Here is a 17,221-nt window from a genome sequence, read left to right as displayed (position 1 = left end):
GCATCTATGGCTGACACACCTCCCAGTCTTGTTAAGCTCAGCTAAACAGACCTCACAATAATCCCCCCCCCCCCCCCCAAAAAAAAACAGCAAGTCAGCATGTTTTGCACACGGACAAGCTGGGCACTGTAGTTTGGTTCGGTCAAGAGCAACAGAACGCACTGAAAGTGGAAACGAATCACACAACCCAGCATGACTTCATACTTCTGCTTATTGATCCGGTGGTTACTGGGTGGACTGGGGCCGTAACCAAATGGATGGTACCCTTTTTATTTCTGACCCTTAAATGCTCTTAACTTATAGTTTTCTGTTGAGGATCAGCTGTGGACATCCTGCGTTGCATCAGTTGGCCGTGGATCACCAGAAAAGGTAACACGTTTTCCTTTTATCTTAAGATTTGAAAAACCTATTTTAACAACACAGATTGTTGTCAAAATTGAGTTATTTGAATGTAATATCTTTCCAAATGCTTCAGGAAATGCTGCCAGGTGTTCAGGTGTGTATGCTGGGCCTGTTCTGTCGAGGCTGTCTCAGCAGGGTGTGGAACTGGACCGGTTTGTTGCCCAGGTACATGAGCAAGTGGAACAGCCAGGACGCCTGTGGCCCTCAAGTTCCTGAGGAAGTCCCACGTGTTCTCATCACAGGTGAGACACATTTCCCACATCATTAGCTCTGTTAGTTAAATCATCCAATGTATGGTTCTGGTTACATTCTCTACCACGTTCCTCTGTGGTATTTCTGGATTTGAGAAGGTCTAAGTGACTAGCTGTGGGATGCCTTAGGTGAGAGTGACTTAGATCACTGATCTTAAATTCAATAAAGTTTCCGAGCGTCTTCCACCATTATCTGAAAACCTCAAACATCTGTTGCCTTGTTCATGTTGTTTTCATGGTGCACTTGCTATAGGACCCCGTTTAGATCCATCACAATAGCATAGATTTAGTGACATAAAGGGGAGGTGAATAATAGCCCTGAGCGAGTTATTTGTTCTGGAATAAAGCCTCAGTTTGAGAATTGTTTACATATACATGGTCAACCAAATACATTTAGGTCTGAAAGCAAAGTAAATAATTTAGTCTTGTATAAAACACAAATGTGTGTGTGTGTGTGTGTGTGTGTGTGTGTGTGTGTGTGTGTGTGTGTGTGTGTGTGTGTGTGTGTGTGTGTGTGTGTGTGTGTGTGTGTGTGTGTGTGTGTGTGTGTGTGTGTAGGTGGTTTGGGGCAGTTAGGTGTCGGACTTGCTGAGATGTTGAGGTGAGTCACACAAATTCCTAAAAACTTCCAGGTTTGTCAACTTATCTGACATTTGAGTCCCATTTCGTCTGCATCAAAAATCAGGAAACAATATGGGGCAGAAAACGTAATCCTGTCAGACATCAAGAAGCCTCCGCCTCATGTTTACTCCAGCGGTAAGTGAAACCTGATCCAAGGGTTAGCTCATCTTGTAGTTTAGATTTGAAGCTTTTCTCCTTAGTCTGTTGAATGTTCCTTCAGGCCCATTCGTGTATGCTGATGTTCTGGATTACAAACACCTGAGAGAACTGATTATAAACCATCAAATCACTTGGCTGGTCCATTACAGCGCTTTGCTCAGTGCTGTGGGGGAAGCTAATGTGGCTTTGGCACGAAAAATTAACATCACAGGTTTGCTCTAATATTCACTTTACATTCCTCGAAGTTTTAGGTTTCATCGTGTTAGAAGTTGTCTAATCTGGTGTTGCCTTTCCAGGACTACACAACGTTCTGGACTTGGCTCTGGAAAACTGCCTTCGCCTCTTTGTGCCCAGCACCATTGGAGCATTTGGCCCCTCATCCCCACGTGACCCAGCTCCTGACCTCTGCGTACAGCGCCCAAGAACCATCTATGGTGTCTCCAAAGTGCACGGTGAACTGATGGGCGAGGTAGGATTTTTGAACTGTGAGGAACATTGTTTACCCAACTTAGAATGGCTGTTAAAGGGATACTTAGCAACTTTTTCATATTTTAAATCATTTTTCTTGAGCCAGTATGTGCTAAAATGATCCTTTACAGGGTATTGAAAGGCCACCCAGCCCCCATTGCCCCCTGTGGCCAGAATACCGCATTTGCAACTTCAGAGTTGCCTGTCCGGTCTGTTGGGACTTAGAAAAACATTGAGCTGACACACCTGGCGCTTTAGTCTTGTTCCAGCATGTTTCCTGCATGTTTTAGATCACAAACACAGCTGATTTGTTTAGTTTAGTGATGAATCACACCTGTAGACACTAAGGAAGGCTGGGGAGACCTTTCAGCTGTTAGGTTAAGGGGTTAAAAGGAAATAAGTTTTGCTCATGGTTTTACAATTGGACTCTGGGGGTACTTAAAGCAAGCCAAAACGACCTAGTCTCCCTTCAAATCTGCAATAACAACTCTGCAAAACAAGCTAGCTTTCAACCACAAACACAGTCACGGAACACTCACCCCTCGTGTCGACTTTCATCCCTGGGCTGCGTTCATCGGGTACCGGGTACCGGAACCGGGGAAACGAGAGAGCGCTAACACCTGCTGTTGTTTTCTAGCTCCGTTTGTCTTTTGTTGTCTGTGACTTCAAATTGGTGTTTTTCTTTTTGGGACTCTGGTAGTTCATCTTAAAGTTGTAGCCATAGCAGCCGTAGCAGCCGTCTGTTTCTCCTTTTGTGATATTACTGAGCAGAGAACCTCTCTTATGTAAGGGTTTAATTTACATCTGTTTAATGAACCATAAGACATAAGATTCCATAGTAAATATGAAATTAATCTTATGGATCTTTGGGTACTTTTAACCAGAAGATTGGAACTTTTTTTTGCAGGGATTATGTAACACTTCGTATTAACTGAGAGACAACAGAAGAGAGAGTCACCTTTAAAACGTTTAAGAAGATTTATTTCTAAACAATTTTAAACAAGACTAACTAAATTCTAAGTGATGAATGGATCTTGGTGTGAATGAGACGTGAGATGAATGGTGTATGTGTGAGTGATGTTGTCATCAGAACTCTCGTATCCGGAGAAGCAAGTCTGAGTGATGTTGTGATGTTTTGCTCTTAAGCTATGATCGGAGTTTCATAAACACATGAGACACCATATTTGTCACTCAACACATACCCTTAGAATTAGACCTCTGTACAGATCCAGACTGCCAGGTCCTCGGACCCCTCTTTCGGTACCGGAGCCGATGAAACGGCGTCAGCAGTACGACAGACTAGTCTTTGGATTGTCTCCAGGTAAAAATCAACAGTTGCTTGACAGCGTCAGATGGACCCCCCTTGGGTCAGTGAGTTCAGCTTTTATTCTGAAGGGAACCGTTGCTTGGTTGGTAAAGTGCAACAGATTTTATCCAGCTTGTTGGTTCTTTGCTTAAAAAGGAAGTCCGGGTGGCCGGTCCGATACTTCTCTTAGAATGCGGTGAACTGATCTAAGATGGCGTGGGGACTGGTTTTATTAATCTGGATGTTTTGATTTCTGGTCGAATCAAAGTTGGACAGATTTATGAACACCACAGAGACTATGCCACGCTTCGGAAAGGAAGGTTCTGATTGGATGAGTAAACGCAATGTGTCATGCGTTTACATTACGTATGATCAGGATGTCTAGTGCAGCTAGATTAAAGTCATATTACTTATTAAAAAGCATACTAATCATAATATTGTCAGTTCACAGATTGGTCCACATTATTATTGGACTAACACTTTGTTTGATTAGCTTTATTAAAAATAGAGTTCTTTGATTTATTAAAAAGAAAGAGTCCTTTGTCTTCATTCTTCCCTTGAGCTGGAAAGGAGAAGTTTTAGAAGCAAATGCATGACCTTGAGCAATATCTCATGCAGATTAGTTCTTGCTGAGGAAAGGGGGGAAATGACTTTCATTTCATTCCGTTACACATACCAGTGTAGTTCTGTCACGAATTACACAAAAAAGTAATGAATGGTGGACCCAGGGAAGTGTGCAAGTGCAATGGTTCGGTGAGACTGACAACTGGATGGTCCAGGCATTGGTTTTGGACCGAGCCATATTATTGACTGAGATTTTTAGACAAATGCGAGAGAACCACTTCATAGTTTATTCTTTCTTTTTTCCATCTCCACAATATATTATCATTATACTAGTTAGAACATTTATCAAGAGGCATGAAAACCATTAGTTTTATGTGTGCAGCTATGCCATTGCAGCTTTAAAGGCTATTGTTTCTGCAGTATCTCCATCACAAATACGGTTTGGACTTCCGCTGCCTGCGTTACCCTGGTGTGATATCAGTGAACACCCACCCTGGTGGAGGAACGACAGGTATTTCTCACCTCACAATCTCACGCTCTAATCATCTGGATGTCATCGGCATAAATTTAAACTTCGTTTTGTCACAGACTATGCCGTTCAGATCTTCCATGATGCTCTAAGTACAGGTCACCATGTGTGCTACCTGCGTCCTGACACCCGACTTCCCATGATGCACATCTCAGACTGCCACCGTGCCACTGTGGAGTACATGCAGGCTCCAGAGTGCCAGCTATCGCTGCGGACCTACAACATAGATGCCATGAGCTTCACCCCAGAGGAGGTGGCCCAAGAAATCCGCAAGCATCTCCCTCACCTTAAGGTCACTTACAATCCAGACTCTGTGCGCCAGACAATCGGTATGATGATAATTTAACTAATTAACCCTCCCACGGCCCTAATGGGTGTGACCCTGCGAGGAAAGTTGACCATTGAGCAGGGTTGATGGTTTATCCCTTGGGGTTCATGTGGCAGGGGTGAGGAGTGAGCACCACCTCACCCCTGCCACGTAGACCTCAAAGGATAAACCATCAATCCTGCTCCATGGTCAACTTTCCTTGCAGGGTCGCCCATAAAGACAGTGGGAGGGTGAAAGCTGGAACAGTATTGTGAAAGTAACACAGCTATAAGATATTTTGTCACTTTGCAGCTGACAGCTGGCCTGTGAGATTTGACGACACTAATGCCAGGAGGGACTGGGGCTGGAAGCCGGCCTTTGGGCTTGAGGAACTCGTGTCAGATATGCTGAAATCTGTTCGCGACAAGAGGATCATCGAGGGCTTTCCAGTCAGCTAGCAAAACCTTCCCTACAAAGACCGACCCAAGCTCCATGGATGACCTTCTTTCGTTTACCATTGGTTTTCCCCAGCAGTTTCCAGTATTTGTTCCTGCATAATCACGCCAATCTTTTAGAAGTTGATTGTAAATAAAGAATTCTCAGTCAGAACTTCTCAATATGTCATACTCATCTACAAAGTCAGGATTTCGCAGTCTAATTCAGGGAATCATACATTGTTACATATCCTCATCTTTGTTGTTTCTATTTGTTATTGCATTATTTCACTTTACACATGAGAAAGTGCCTCAACTGGGGTTTTAACATATTTTAATGCATGACCACAACACATTGTAGCAGTGTGTGTCCAAGGCAACGTGGACCAGGTGTTCACTGGAATGGCTCGCTCACATCAGTCTGGACTACCATGCTGTATTCTGCCTGTTTCACTGAACATTATTTTGTAAGATGCCAGAGACTATAATGTAAAAATAACACATCACTCAGATGTTATACATGCAATTACTCTTGTTACATATTTTGAAAATTATTTTTAGGCTCTAGAGTGACTTTGGTTCGAAAATAATATGATATGCATTGGAATAAAAAAATGTATAAAATGCAGTGTATGTGGAACTAAGACTTACTAATAATCACAGATAATTCAAGTGTTGTTTAGACAAAATAAACAGACTTTTGTACAATATTTCAAAGATGTGCATTTTGTGGTAAAAATTTAATGATCACAGAAAAAAAATTATTTATTGTTTCCAATATGTGCATAATCCATAAATTATTAGTAAAGAAAATATATGGTTGTTTTTAATGATTTTTGGTGTGTGTGTGTGTGTGTGTGTGTGTGTGTGTGTGTGTCTGTGTATTGGTCTACTATTTGTTTATTTAAGGATCCCCATTAGTCTTCACCATAGTGAAGACTATTCTTCCTGGGGTCCACATCATTAAAAAACATTTACAATAGTACATATACAGTGTAAGAAAAAGAACATACAAAACATTTAAACAAATGTATCCATTAATAAGAAAATTCAGCAAAGATAAAATCATTCAAATAAGAAAATACCAACACCCCCCCCACCCCACCCCACCCCCACCCCCGGCCAGTTAATAACTATAATTCAATTCAATTCAATTCAAAAATACTTTATTAATCCCAGAGGGAAATTGATTAAAAACTAATTTAAAAGCCCACATCAGTCATTTAGTTTTAAGTTGTTATGGATGACCAAAGTCTTAAGAATTTTCTTGAATCTGCCATGATTATTTATTAATGCCACTCCTGGAGGCCGGATATTCCAATATGAAACAGCTCTGTAAATGACTTCTCTTGAGGGCATTCGTTTTTGGCAATGGAAGGGTAAAGGTTACTTGGGAGGCTCTCCTTGTGTTAAAACCATGTCTTTTACATGTCGGTAGAAACTTTGTGAACAAACTGAAAGGTTTATGTGATATCCAAGTTTTCTGCAAAGAAATAATCAGGCTACAGACTAATCTGCCATTTACCTTCATCCAGGACAACCTGTGATGCATCCAGTTGATATTGGTTGATATCTGCTAGTATGTATTGGAATGTCTGTATGAAGATTTGTCACCAGGAGTGTTTAAAAAAATACTGTCTATGTTATGAGGGAGGAGCTGCTCCATGCCAGCCCAGGTCCTACCAGCAGCAGATCTAGGTGGCCACAAATTCTCCAACAACCAACAGCTCCCAAAGAACCAACACTATTCAGCCATCCCAGATGATGGGATGAACCCAACCTGGGCAAGAAGGGGAACCAGCCTGAGGACGAAAGGACACCAGCCTCCAGCCAACGGGAACCCACTTGGGGCTGTCAGTCCTGGAGTCCCAAGCCCAGCACATCATCATCACGCCAATGCAGGTCAGCCAGGAGCCAGACAACCCCATTCCCCATTGGCCTAAACTCCACAAAGGGCTACCAAGCACAGGGGAACCAAACCAACATAGCAACCCTCGCCCCTTGCAGAGGGAGTGTAACTGTACCCCCAAACCATGGAGATGGTGAAGATTCTGACTCCTTGTTTTCTAAATATACCAGTCCTAATAAATGCCACTTAGAGGTTTCATGTATTCAATGTATATGGTTTACAGTAAAGTACTTTTAAATATATAAAAACGGAATAAAAAATGTATGAACTGAATAAAATATGAAACTGATATATTTAGAAATTAATGTAAAAAATAAGAATTGTCAATAAGTGGAAAGAAATAAAAAATGACGCGGGCAAGCGCAGTACTCGTTACATCCTGTAGGGGCTCACTCTGCATCCGGCTGGCCACTCGAGCTTCACCAGAGGGACGCACTTCTTTCTCCGCAGCGCTTGAAACAATCGATTTTCACCGAGAATGGACGCGGGATTCTTCCGCGTGAGTGTTTGAAACAAACATCTATCATTTTTATAAATTTGTGTCGCGCTGAATGTTAATAAATTGGCATTAATATCCCGTTTACAGTTTGGTCGAGGGCCACACTTGATAGAAGCGGTGCGGTAATGGCTCCGTCTATCAACTGATTTTGAACGATTCTGCTATTTGTAGTCAGTCCTCTTTTCAATGTAGCTAATTTGGAAATTAGTATTGTTTTTATGAAACTGATAATTGTATTATTTTGAGCCCGTGTTATGTTATTTTACTAACGCATCTCAGCATTTTTGGTATAATTTTCATATAGTCTTCTCAGGAATTAGACAGGTCCGTGCAGCTAAATTGTTGGCCTTGGCTTAAGATGGCGCCCGGTGTTGTGCCTAAACGAGCTAGTCACGACCATGTTACGCCAACGTTACTTTGGTACATTTAACTTTCGGCTTATTGAAGACTGACACCATTCAGACCTTTAAGAGCACATTTATATCGACGCTGTTATCGTTGACACCGCTTTCTTGCTAATGTAATCTTCCTTGTTAGTACTTAGCAACCGGCTAGCTAGCTTGTTGCTAGTTCAGTGTCATGTGTAACCCGAATACACTAATTTCTATCTGTTGAATATTTTAGGGTACGAGTGCGGAGCAGGACAACCGTTTCAGCAACAAGCAGAAAAAACTACTGAAGCAGCTGAAATTTGCAGAATGTTTGGACAAGAAGGTATGTGATCTCCTGATGGTGATTAAACTGTTATTCTGGTTATTTCTCATCATATAGCATCCAAACATGTGGTGGTCAGAGGGACCGGTAGCACCTCATTTTTATCATTGAGCCCCAGGACAGTTGTGGCTACATTGTAGCTCATCACCATCGGCATGTGAATGTGTGTGTGATTGGATGAGTGATACACTGTAGTGTAAAGCGCTTTGGAGACCTCTGACCTATTCATCATATCCCAGACAAACCGTAACAATCAGAGGTTTTTCTGTTCTGAATGTTAAATGAAAACAAAAATTTTCTTTTAGGGCCGCTGAGACATATCTTACTTCTCCATATGTAATCTGCTTGTGTACGTCAATATTTTATTTTGAATAGGATTTGTTGTAGAGGTTGGATTTGTGGCAAATACCCAAGTAAAAATCCCAAATAAGTCTGTTCCTTGTGTGACCTGACATCTGTAATAGATATAACCCATTAATGTGACTATTTTGCATAAATGCATTTGGTAATTGCATCTGAGTGCCTGTGTAATGCTGCTTATTCCAATAAAATGAGTATAAAGATGATCACTTTTTAAAAATATTGACTTGCCTGTTTTTTCTCAGGTGGACATGACCAAAGTCAACTTGGAAGTCATCAAACCGTGGATTACCCAACGTGTGACAGAGATTCTTGGCTTTGAGGATGATGTGGTCATTGAGTTCATATTCAACCAACTTGAAGAGAAGGTATTGTTTTTCCTCTGTTTGTTTTATTTTTTTTCTGTCAGAGCTGTTGTAATTCAGGGCATTGCTTAGCCAGCAAGAAGGGATGTTAGTAAAATAAATGCACATCCTAGTCAAACTGAGAATGAATGGGTAAAGTAAAAAATAGTTGGTTTATTTGTGTAGATCTTGTTTTGCTGTTATGTGACAACGTGCCTTTTTATTTAGCAGTCTTCTAATGATGATGTGATTTATGATTTAAAAGGCCTGAACCAATATGGATGTTATACCTTGCATCAGAAGTATAGCACCAACATCTAATTAGCTCTCTCCTGAGCCCAAAGTCTCTGAGCCCAACTCTCCCTTCATGATGCAGTGTGTGTTTTGAGGTGAGTTGTATATAGGGATCATCTACATCTTGTCAGTGAAAGACACAACTGAACAGTTCCATTATCATATTCTCCGTAGGCATTTTTAGATGCCAACTACCTTCATTAATCCAGAAAAGGGTTTAGAAAATGCCATGGTTTATTTTTAAGTATAAAAAATAAAAATTTGTTTTAACCCTGAAAAGTATTGTCTCACTGACCACCCCTGATTGCAAGTTTTGCATCAGTTGCACTTCTGTTGAGTATAACGTGCATTCTGTTGCACTTTTATTTAACTGCACTCGAGAGTTGCTGCGTTTCCATCAAGTTGTCTATTTTAAACAAATCTCATAGATGTTGACCTACATGAGGTACATGCTGCATTTCTTTGAGTTAATAAATGAAGATGTGTAGAAAGAATATTTTTCAGTTCTGTTGGGGAAGGCTGAGAATTAAAAACGCCAGCAGCCAGAAACAAATAAAACAAGCTAAATTAGATGCTTCTTTTGTTTCCCTTTTTGCCAAAACTTTTATTTATTTATGCATGGTTTTCCCCAAATAACTCTGTTAGTTTATAATTTTACAGGATGAACAGTTTTATTCTAATAAACCTGAAATATTTCATAAAACTCAAAATAGAAATGAAAAATATGTTGATGGAAACCGTTTATGGTCTGTGTTGAAGGCGAGCAGAGTGCATTACTATTGCAAGTAGAGAACTTCAACCACAGGAGGTCAGCACAAACGAGATTTTCTACAGAAACAATACTTTTCAGCTTATTGCTATAAAACCTGATTTGTAATCATTTCAGAATATTCATTTATGTCTCTTCTTTACCATGTATGTTATTTTATTTTTAAATACTTTCTAGTTTTAGACTTTTTAAAAACTTTTATGATCCAGTGGTAACCTCTTAAGCATGTGAGACCTCTGCATAGTGACCAATAACTTGCAAATATAACATTTTTTGTTCTTTTGCTAAATCAGCCTGAGGAATAACGTCAGAATACTTAAGTTCCCAAAGTACCTGATTGCAAGTTTTGGCATCTATTCAAACTGGCCTTCTTTTGAACTTTGGCTCTTTTCTGCTAATAGAAATGTAATTGTGTATAAATGATACTAGTATGATGTTTACATAATTTCTATTCTATTTTTGTTTTTTCCTAGTTCTTAAAGCTAACTGGGGTGAAGTGGATTTTGTGATAGAATAGAGATTACAGTTTGGCTAGTTTTAACACTTGTTTTAATAAAAAATAAAGTTTGTGTGTAACTGTACTCATTATTGCTTGTTCGTCTCTTGCAATTTAGATAAATGATATAACATTAAGCTCATGGTGGTTGAGTCTCAAGCAGTAGGGAGGCGGAAGCAAGCCAATGGAGCTCCGTGCCCACTGATCCCACGGGACTCACTGAAGACACCGGAACTGTACTTGCAGTGTTGGGTTTTGATGCACTCTGTATTGTGGTTATTTGTTTAACCCCTGAAGTGTAGACTGTGGGGAGACTGGGGCAAATGGGGCGGGGTAAAAAGTAGAGCAGTAGTACAAATATGATCACAAAATGCTGATTATTTTAAAATTATTTAGGGATTTACAACAGAATTATTGCATGCAGTTTTTTGTTTACATTGCTAGAAATGTCTCCCCTCAGCTAACTTGCATTCTCAGTTTCAAGAGTTCAGTACAGACTGAGTAAATAATTAATTAAAAGTTTCTGAGTCCAGTATTGTAGACGGCATTGTGTATGATTTAGATCTGGTTAGCTAGATTATCCCAGGTTTAGTCTAGACAGGGATAGATGGTGGGAAGCCCCATGTGTGGGACCCTGCCTCCTTTTTATGTTTTCTATTATTTCAACGGCTTTGTCTCTTTTTCTTTCCCCCTTTATTGTGTATGTTGCAGCATCCTGATAGTAAGATGATGCAGATCAACCTGACAGGGTTTCTGAATGGCAAGAACGCCCGTGAGTTCATGGGAGACCTGTGGCCCCTGCTGCTGAGTGCCCAGGAGAACATTGCTGGCATCCCGTCTGCTTTCCTGGAACAGAAGAAGGAGGAAATCCGACAGAGACAGGTGATGCGTCTTTAGAACCTCAGAACTTTATATGAAAGTGCACTTCCTCAGACTTTACGGGATAAACAGACACTATAAATGGAGTAAAAAGAATGCATGTAAAATTTTATTTTATCCAAAATAAAATCTTCATAAAAAACAAATTCATCTTATTCAATAAAATGTATTTATTGCCACCCCTATACAACGTTGACAATGTAATTAATCAGGTAAATAATACGTTTTAATCCTGATGGAGAACGTTTTGGAAAACACAAAATTTTACACTTGAGGTACATTTTATTTTGAAAACGGCAGCTTAGTCCGAGTTGTCCATGTTTGTTAGTATATTATTCAGCTATAGTTTAATATTTGACAGATTGAACAAGAGAAACTGGCTTCCCTGAGAAAGGTGGATGAGGACAAGAAGGATAAAGACACCAGAGAGAGGGCTCAGTCCAAGAGCCCAAGAAGGTGGGAGGTTTTTGTTTTAAATGTGAATCAAACTTCTTCTGTTGTTAAATTTACTATAGTGACATAGATTATCCCAAAGGTATAACATGTTTGGAACTAATTATTGTTTGATCACGATCACTGGGAAACATCCGTTCATATTAACGTCTGTTCTGTTCCTTTGGTCAGGAGGAAAACCAGGTCACCATCACCACGACGAAGGTCGCCTGCCAAACGGGAAAGAAAACGCAGCCCGTCACGCTCCCCAAGACGCAAACCCAGTCCGCTCAGTGCAAACTCACCCGCCCCACCTCTGATGCAGTCTTCCACTAGAGCCTCACAGCAGCTTGTTGAAGCTGATACTTCAGAGAAAGAGCCGACTGAGCCGGTTATCCAAGAAGCTTCTTCTACTGGGTTTGTGTCTCTGTGTGTCCTACCTGTAGGATTTGGATTGTAACATGTAATGACAAAAATAAATGCTTTTCTTTTCTAGTGATGCAGTGGTGGAGTTGGTAAAAGCTGACTCAGTTTCTGAGGTCAAAGAAACATCCCCAGAAAAGTCTCACAAGAAAGAGGAGAGGCCGAGATCTCGTGAAAAGGACGTGAGGAAGGAGAGACCTCACCATCGTTCACCCTCCCCGTCTCATTCCCGCTCTCACAGACGACGCTCTCGCTCAAGGTCTTTATTAAAATATCATTTTACTCTGTACAAAAAAAGGTATTTGTTTTTTAAGTTGATCGTTTTCCTCTCTTCTGTATCAGGTCGTACTCCCCTCGTAGAAGACAAAGTCCCAGAAGGAGAATGTCTCCTCGACGATGGAGTCCTCCTAGACGCGGCCCGGCTGGCTCTAGACATCGACCTAGGCGTTCCCCAGTCCGCAGGTCAGTGAGGTGCAGGGCAGCTTTTACAGATTGTACCTGAATCTCATGACGACAGATGCTTTAATAATGTCTTTCTAATTTTTCGCATTTCCTTGTTAGGAGACGCTCTCGTTCTGCCTCGTTTTCTGGCAGCAGCTCCTCTGGTTCACGTTCACCCAAAAAGCCTGTGAAGAGAATATCCCCCACGCCCCCCCGTAAACAAGTCCGCCGTTTTGACACGTCTATCAGTCCCGCACCAAAGGACAAGCGATCGCTGTCTCCACGAGCAAGAAGAGGCCGGAGGTCTCCTTCCCCTCTCATGTCATTGGGTATGACTCGACACGTTAGCTTTAGCCTCCTAGCTGTTTCATTTTTAATGTTGATTGATAAAATATCTAAATGAAACTTAGATTTATAAGTTATAAGAAAAGACAAACCCTTCCCTGTAATTCTACTTGTTAAATGTAACCATTGTTAAAGAGCAAGTCTCCCCCAAATCAACTTTTTTTGCTGATAAACTACATAAATTAGTCGAATCGTGCTGTAGACACGTGTAGTCAGTAATTTGGCACTTTAATGCTTCTTAGTTAAAATTTAAATATTCTGACAAACTGTCAAGTAAAATCTCTGCACTACAGTTCAATTTAAATCTGCCATCACTGTTAGCTAAGAGGTACACAATGACGTTAGCAGGTACATAATGATGTCACAATGCTTTTGTGAGCGCGTGTGTGTGTATTTGTTAGCGGCTCCGGCCTTTCGATTTGCTATGCAACAGCATTTGTGGCATTTTTCAAACATGGAGTGGAGTAAGTTTCTTGTAGGGGGTGACTTGATCTTTACAAGAAACTTACTCCACTCCCACTTCCTGTTTGAAAAATGCAACAAATGCTGTTGCCTAGCAGACCGAGAGGGCGGAGCCGCTAACAAATACACACGCTCACAAAAGCATTGTGACATCCTATGGTACCAGCTAACGTTCTAGGGTACCTCTTAGCCAATAGCGATGGCAGATTTAAATTCAACTGCAGTGCAGAGTTTTTACCTGACAACGGCACAACACTGACAGTTTTAGGCAGAAAATTAAATTTTTTACTAAAATGCACTTAAGTGCAAAACTATTGACTACACGTGTCTGCAGCACGATTAGACACACATTTATATAGTTTATCAGAAAAAAAGTTGATTTGGAGGTGACGTGATCTTTAAATTAACTTGGTTACAATAAATGCATCTAAAACTGAATGTTTTGGTTTTAGGTTTAAAGCAAAAACAAAGAAGAATGGATGATTCTCCACCTGCTAATGCAAAAGCACGAGCTTCTGATGGGTCTGACTCTGGTAAGTCAAATCCTCGGCCTAATGAAGCTCAGATCGTACTTCGTTTATACAGCAAGTCTCCATAAAATAGGTGCCATCACCCGAGGGTCATTACTGATCCAGATTAGCTAATCGCTTAGACTAAATTATTCCAGGTGTTTTTTAAAATGTTTTCCTCTTCCACAAAAATAACAGCTTAAAGTCCTGCTCAACGATTTTTTTAAGAATGCTTCCTTTTGTAAACTTTCCTTCCGTTACATTTAAACACAGCATAACGGGTCTTATTGGTAAGACAGAAGCATTGGTTGTCACTTTTACATGATGCTTTTGTAGAGTGGTACGAACACTGATCAGACAACCGATGCTTTGCTTTTCAGAGGAGGACAAAAATGAAAAAGGGGCAACAGCCGACTCGGTGCAGCAGAGACGTCAGTATCGCAGGCAGAATCAGCAATCTTCTTCAGGTCTGTGTCCAGCCTCGTTCGTCCTAACCCTAGATTTTGGTGTTTTTCCTTTACTGCATACAGTAAAAGGCCATTAAAAAGTTTTTATTTGTTTCATGTGGTTTCAGATTCAGGATCTTCATCATCAGAGGATGAGGGACCTAAGAGGTCAGCTACAGGGCCAGGAGCCAGAAACGGTGAAGTGAGGAGGAGGCGTAGCCGCACACCATCACCTCGTAGGCGGCATCGGGACGCCTCCCCAAGGTCAGACGCTTATCTCCTCAGTATCTGGATGATCTGACGTCTGTTAAGGTTTTATGTTTCCATTTGTTCTTGAACAAATGTTTTTATTTGTTATTATTCCTTCAGAAGAAGACGTTCTCCATCTCCTGGACGTAGACGTCGCTCTCCATCTCCCCCACGCCGCCGCAGATCTCCCTCTCCTAGACGCAGGCTAGTAACAATGATCTTTTTATATGGATTTACTGGGTAGGATTAAAAAAACTTTCATTAGTATTGATTTTCAACAATTTTTCTTTTTTTCTTTCCAGGTCTCCTTCACCGCCACCACGTCGTAGATCTATGTCCCCCAGACGTTACTCTCCTCCCATCCAGCGCCGCTACAGCCCCTCACCTTTGCCTCCAGCAAAGAGGAAGTTGTCTAGCTCACCCCTGAGACGCTCCTCTCCAGGTTCCAAGCGACGTTTCTCTAGGTCTCCTAAACGCAGAAGCTCTCCTGGTCCTAGACGGCGCTCTCCTCCTTCGTCCACATCTCCACCCCGTCACAAAAGGAGCCCCATGCCAGCCAGGCCAGGCAGGGACACACGATCCCCTGTTGCGTCTGCCAGACGCCTGTCCCCCTCACCTGCAAACCGCAGTCGGGCTGTCAGACGATCCACGAGTCCCCAGGGACGCTTTGCTTCTTCTAGTACATCTCCATCTAACCAGAGGCGACAGCCGTCCCCTTCACGCAGCAGCAAGCTCATTCGCAGGGTGTCCCGCACTCCAGAACCACACAGGAAGAGGTAAACGAGATGCAAGGAATGGTTCGACGCAATCCGTAAGTCTTTTGAAAGTTTTCTTTACACAACTTTTATTGCTTTAACAGAACTTCACCAAGTCCTAAGCAAATGAGGAGAGCATCATCCAGATCGAGGTCAGTCTCCCCCCTGCCAGCTCCGCAGAAAGGTCCAGCTCCTGCTTCCGCCTCCCCATCTCCTTCTCGCTCAGTCAGTGGGTCTCCCCCACCTCCTCCAGTCAAAAAACCCAGTAGTGCTTCAGGCAGCCCGTCTCCAAGCAAGGTTCGAATTTACTCTTAAATATGACACAACATTCTTTTTTGAAAACAAACAGTTTAAAAGTGTTTTTAAATAATGTTTGTTTTCAGATATCAGATGTTGAAGGTGGCGGAAAGAAAAAGAAGAAGAAGAAGGAAAAGAAACACAAGAAGGAGAAGAAACACAAAAAACACAAGAAACACAAGAAGGAGAAAAGCAGCGGGGGTGCTGTTCCGGGAGACGTAGCGGAGAATCGCGGTGCGGAGGAGGATGGAGAATCAAGAAAGGTAACGTTTGTTCTGTTGTTTTAGTTCATCTCTTCATCGTTTCGGTGGGACCACATGTTAAACACCAACATCGAATCCGTGTGTATTCAGGCAGCTAAACTTTAGTTAAAGGTCTGACATTCTTTTTATTCAGGACTCAGACAGTGACGCCGACGACGGCTTGGACGATCTGGAAAAACATCTTCGAGAGAAGGCCCTGCGCTCGATGAGGAAGGCCCAGATGTCTCCATCACAAATGTCATGAGAACAAGAAAGTTCTGAGTTTTCCTATTTTGATGTTTCTCATCAACTTGGTTCAGCTTTAGAATGTACAAATTGTCGATTCTTGTTTTTTTTTTTAATTGGTTTGGTACATTCTGGAGAGTTTTTCCTTCACTTGATTTGTGGGATAGATTATTATCTAAACTGTAAAGAAACTTGTGTTAATATTTTGAATTTGTTAAGCAAGAAGAACGTTACATTTCAGAGGTTTGAGTAGGGCAGGTTAATGGTATATTTGTCTGTGTACAGTAGATTCCATAGAGAAATGATAGCACGTGCATTGTCTCCGATGTGCATGAACCATTGACTGGTGAGAACGCCATCAAGTAATCTGCTGTTACTAACGCCTTTTACTAGTGGAAACCAAGTCACTACTGTGAGTCCGTCAAGGCTGTAACAAAACGTCCGGTTTTAGAGATGGGCATCATTTAACCTGCTTTTTTCTCCAACTTTGAAATTGTCTTGTTTGAAGATTAAATCTATCTTAAGGATGAAACATGTTTTAATTTTTTTCTAAACTGATTGATATGCAATTTTTGTTAAAAACCCCTGTATTGAGCTAATTTCTGTGGGACTGCTATAGTGTATGGTTTGTATTTAGTAACCTGGTTCCTGTCACGTCATCCTTTCAGAATTAAAACTTTTTTAGGATCCGTGTTTAAATTTTGTATTCATGTGGTTGTTTGTCTACCAATGGTGAATTGGTTAGCATGCAGTTGCTGATATTTTCACGTGAAGGTGCTTGATGATCATAGAATTCCAGAAACTCCGTAAACAGCTTGTGGGTTCACCTCTTCCGCGTTTGCCGGCGCATGGCCCAGCTGCAAGACACGAAGGGAGTGTGAGGCGTCTCTATGAAAAACAAATACATATATAGTTTAAGAACAACAAATGTATTATTTTGATCATTCTGAACTAATTTTCATGCTGGGGTTGTGACAGGCGCTAGTCCGCTATGAGCTGTATGCGAACTCCGACAAGTCTACGCCGGTGTTTAAATGGTGCGAACCTTTTAAAAGTACGAGTCACTAGA

General features: G+C 41.4%; 2 protein-coding genes across 4 annotated transcripts; both read left to right on the top strand.

The window, feature by feature from the left end:
- The first annotated feature begins 62 nt into the window (after positions 1-62).
- On the top strand, positions 63-5,751 carry tdh2 (L-threonine dehydrogenase 2). The gene is made up of 9 exons (XM_015970388.3): positions 63-369; positions 476-644; positions 1,212-1,254; positions 1,339-1,409; positions 1,495-1,644; positions 1,730-1,902; positions 4,192-4,282; positions 4,360-4,629; positions 4,920-5,751. The coding sequence occupies exons 2-9, from the start codon at positions 479-481 to the stop codon at positions 5,063-5,065; spliced, it is 1,110 nt and encodes a 369-aa protein (XP_015825874.1). The 5' UTR covers positions 63-369; positions 476-478; the 3' UTR covers positions 5,066-5,751.
- A 1,570-nt stretch (positions 5,752-7,321) lies between these two features.
- On the top strand, positions 7,322-16,851 carry srrm1 (serine/arginine repetitive matrix 1). 3 transcript variants are annotated; one of them, XM_015970383.3, is made up of 17 exons: positions 7,322-7,449; positions 8,074-8,163; positions 8,769-8,891; positions 11,138-11,308; positions 11,667-11,761; positions 11,930-12,154; positions 12,234-12,419; positions 12,503-12,622; positions 12,722-12,930; positions 13,861-13,941; positions 14,298-14,384; positions 14,492-14,627; positions 14,733-14,816; positions 14,915-15,388; positions 15,472-15,664; positions 15,751-15,927; positions 16,061-16,851. In XM_015970383.3, the coding sequence occupies exons 1-17, from the start codon at positions 7,429-7,431 to the stop codon at positions 16,169-16,171; spliced, it is 2,583 nt and encodes an 860-aa protein (XP_015825869.3). In that variant the 5' UTR covers positions 7,322-7,428; the 3' UTR covers positions 16,172-16,851. The 3 variants fall into 3 exon arrangements, with proteins under 3 accessions (XP_015825869.3, XP_015825870.3, XP_015825871.3); XM_015970384.3 differs by having other exon boundaries at positions 16,039-16,142; XM_015970385.3 differs by lacking the exons at positions 7,322-7,449; positions 8,074-8,163; positions 8,769-8,891 and adding an exon at positions 9,130-9,256.
- Positions 16,852-17,221: the final 370 nt, after the last annotated feature.

The sequence above is a fragment of the Nothobranchius furzeri genome, chromosome 18 (genome assembly GCF_043380555.1).
Source record: "Nothobranchius furzeri strain GRZ-AD chromosome 18, NfurGRZ-RIMD1, whole genome shotgun sequence".
Taxonomy (NCBI): domain Eukaryota; kingdom Metazoa; phylum Chordata; class Actinopteri; order Cyprinodontiformes; family Nothobranchiidae; genus Nothobranchius; species Nothobranchius furzeri.
The sequence above is the reverse complement of the archived record's forward strand: the minus strand, read 5'-3'. Positions and strand labels throughout refer to the sequence as shown.

What these genes read in the sequence shown, in the direction of transcription:
- tdh2 (XM_015970388.3), top strand. Translation starts at nt 479, where the DNA reads ATGCTGCCAGGTGTTCAGGTGTGTATGCTGGGCCTGTTCTGTCGAGGC. An exon ending in ACGGTGAACTGATGGGCGAG is followed by an intron (nt 1,903 to 4,191) that starts GTAGGATTTTTG and finishes TTGTTTCTGCAG; the next exon opens with TATCTCCATCACAAATACGG. An exon ending in CCCTGGTGGAGGAACGACAG is followed by an intron (nt 4,283 to 4,359) that starts GTATTTCTCACC and finishes GTTTTGTCACAG; the next exon opens with ACTATGCCGTTCAGATCTTC.
- srrm1 (XM_015970383.3), top strand. Translation starts at nt 7,429, where the DNA reads ATGGACGCGGGATTCTTCCGC. An exon ending in TGGACGCGGGATTCTTCCGC is followed by an intron (nt 7,450 to 8,073) that starts GTGAGTGTTTGA and finishes TGAATATTTTAG; the next exon opens with GGTACGAGTGCGGAGCAGGA. An exon ending in CCAGAACCACACAGGAAGAG is followed by an intron (nt 15,389 to 15,471) that starts GTAAACGAGATG and finishes TTGCTTTAACAG; the next exon opens with AACTTCACCAAGTCCTAAGC.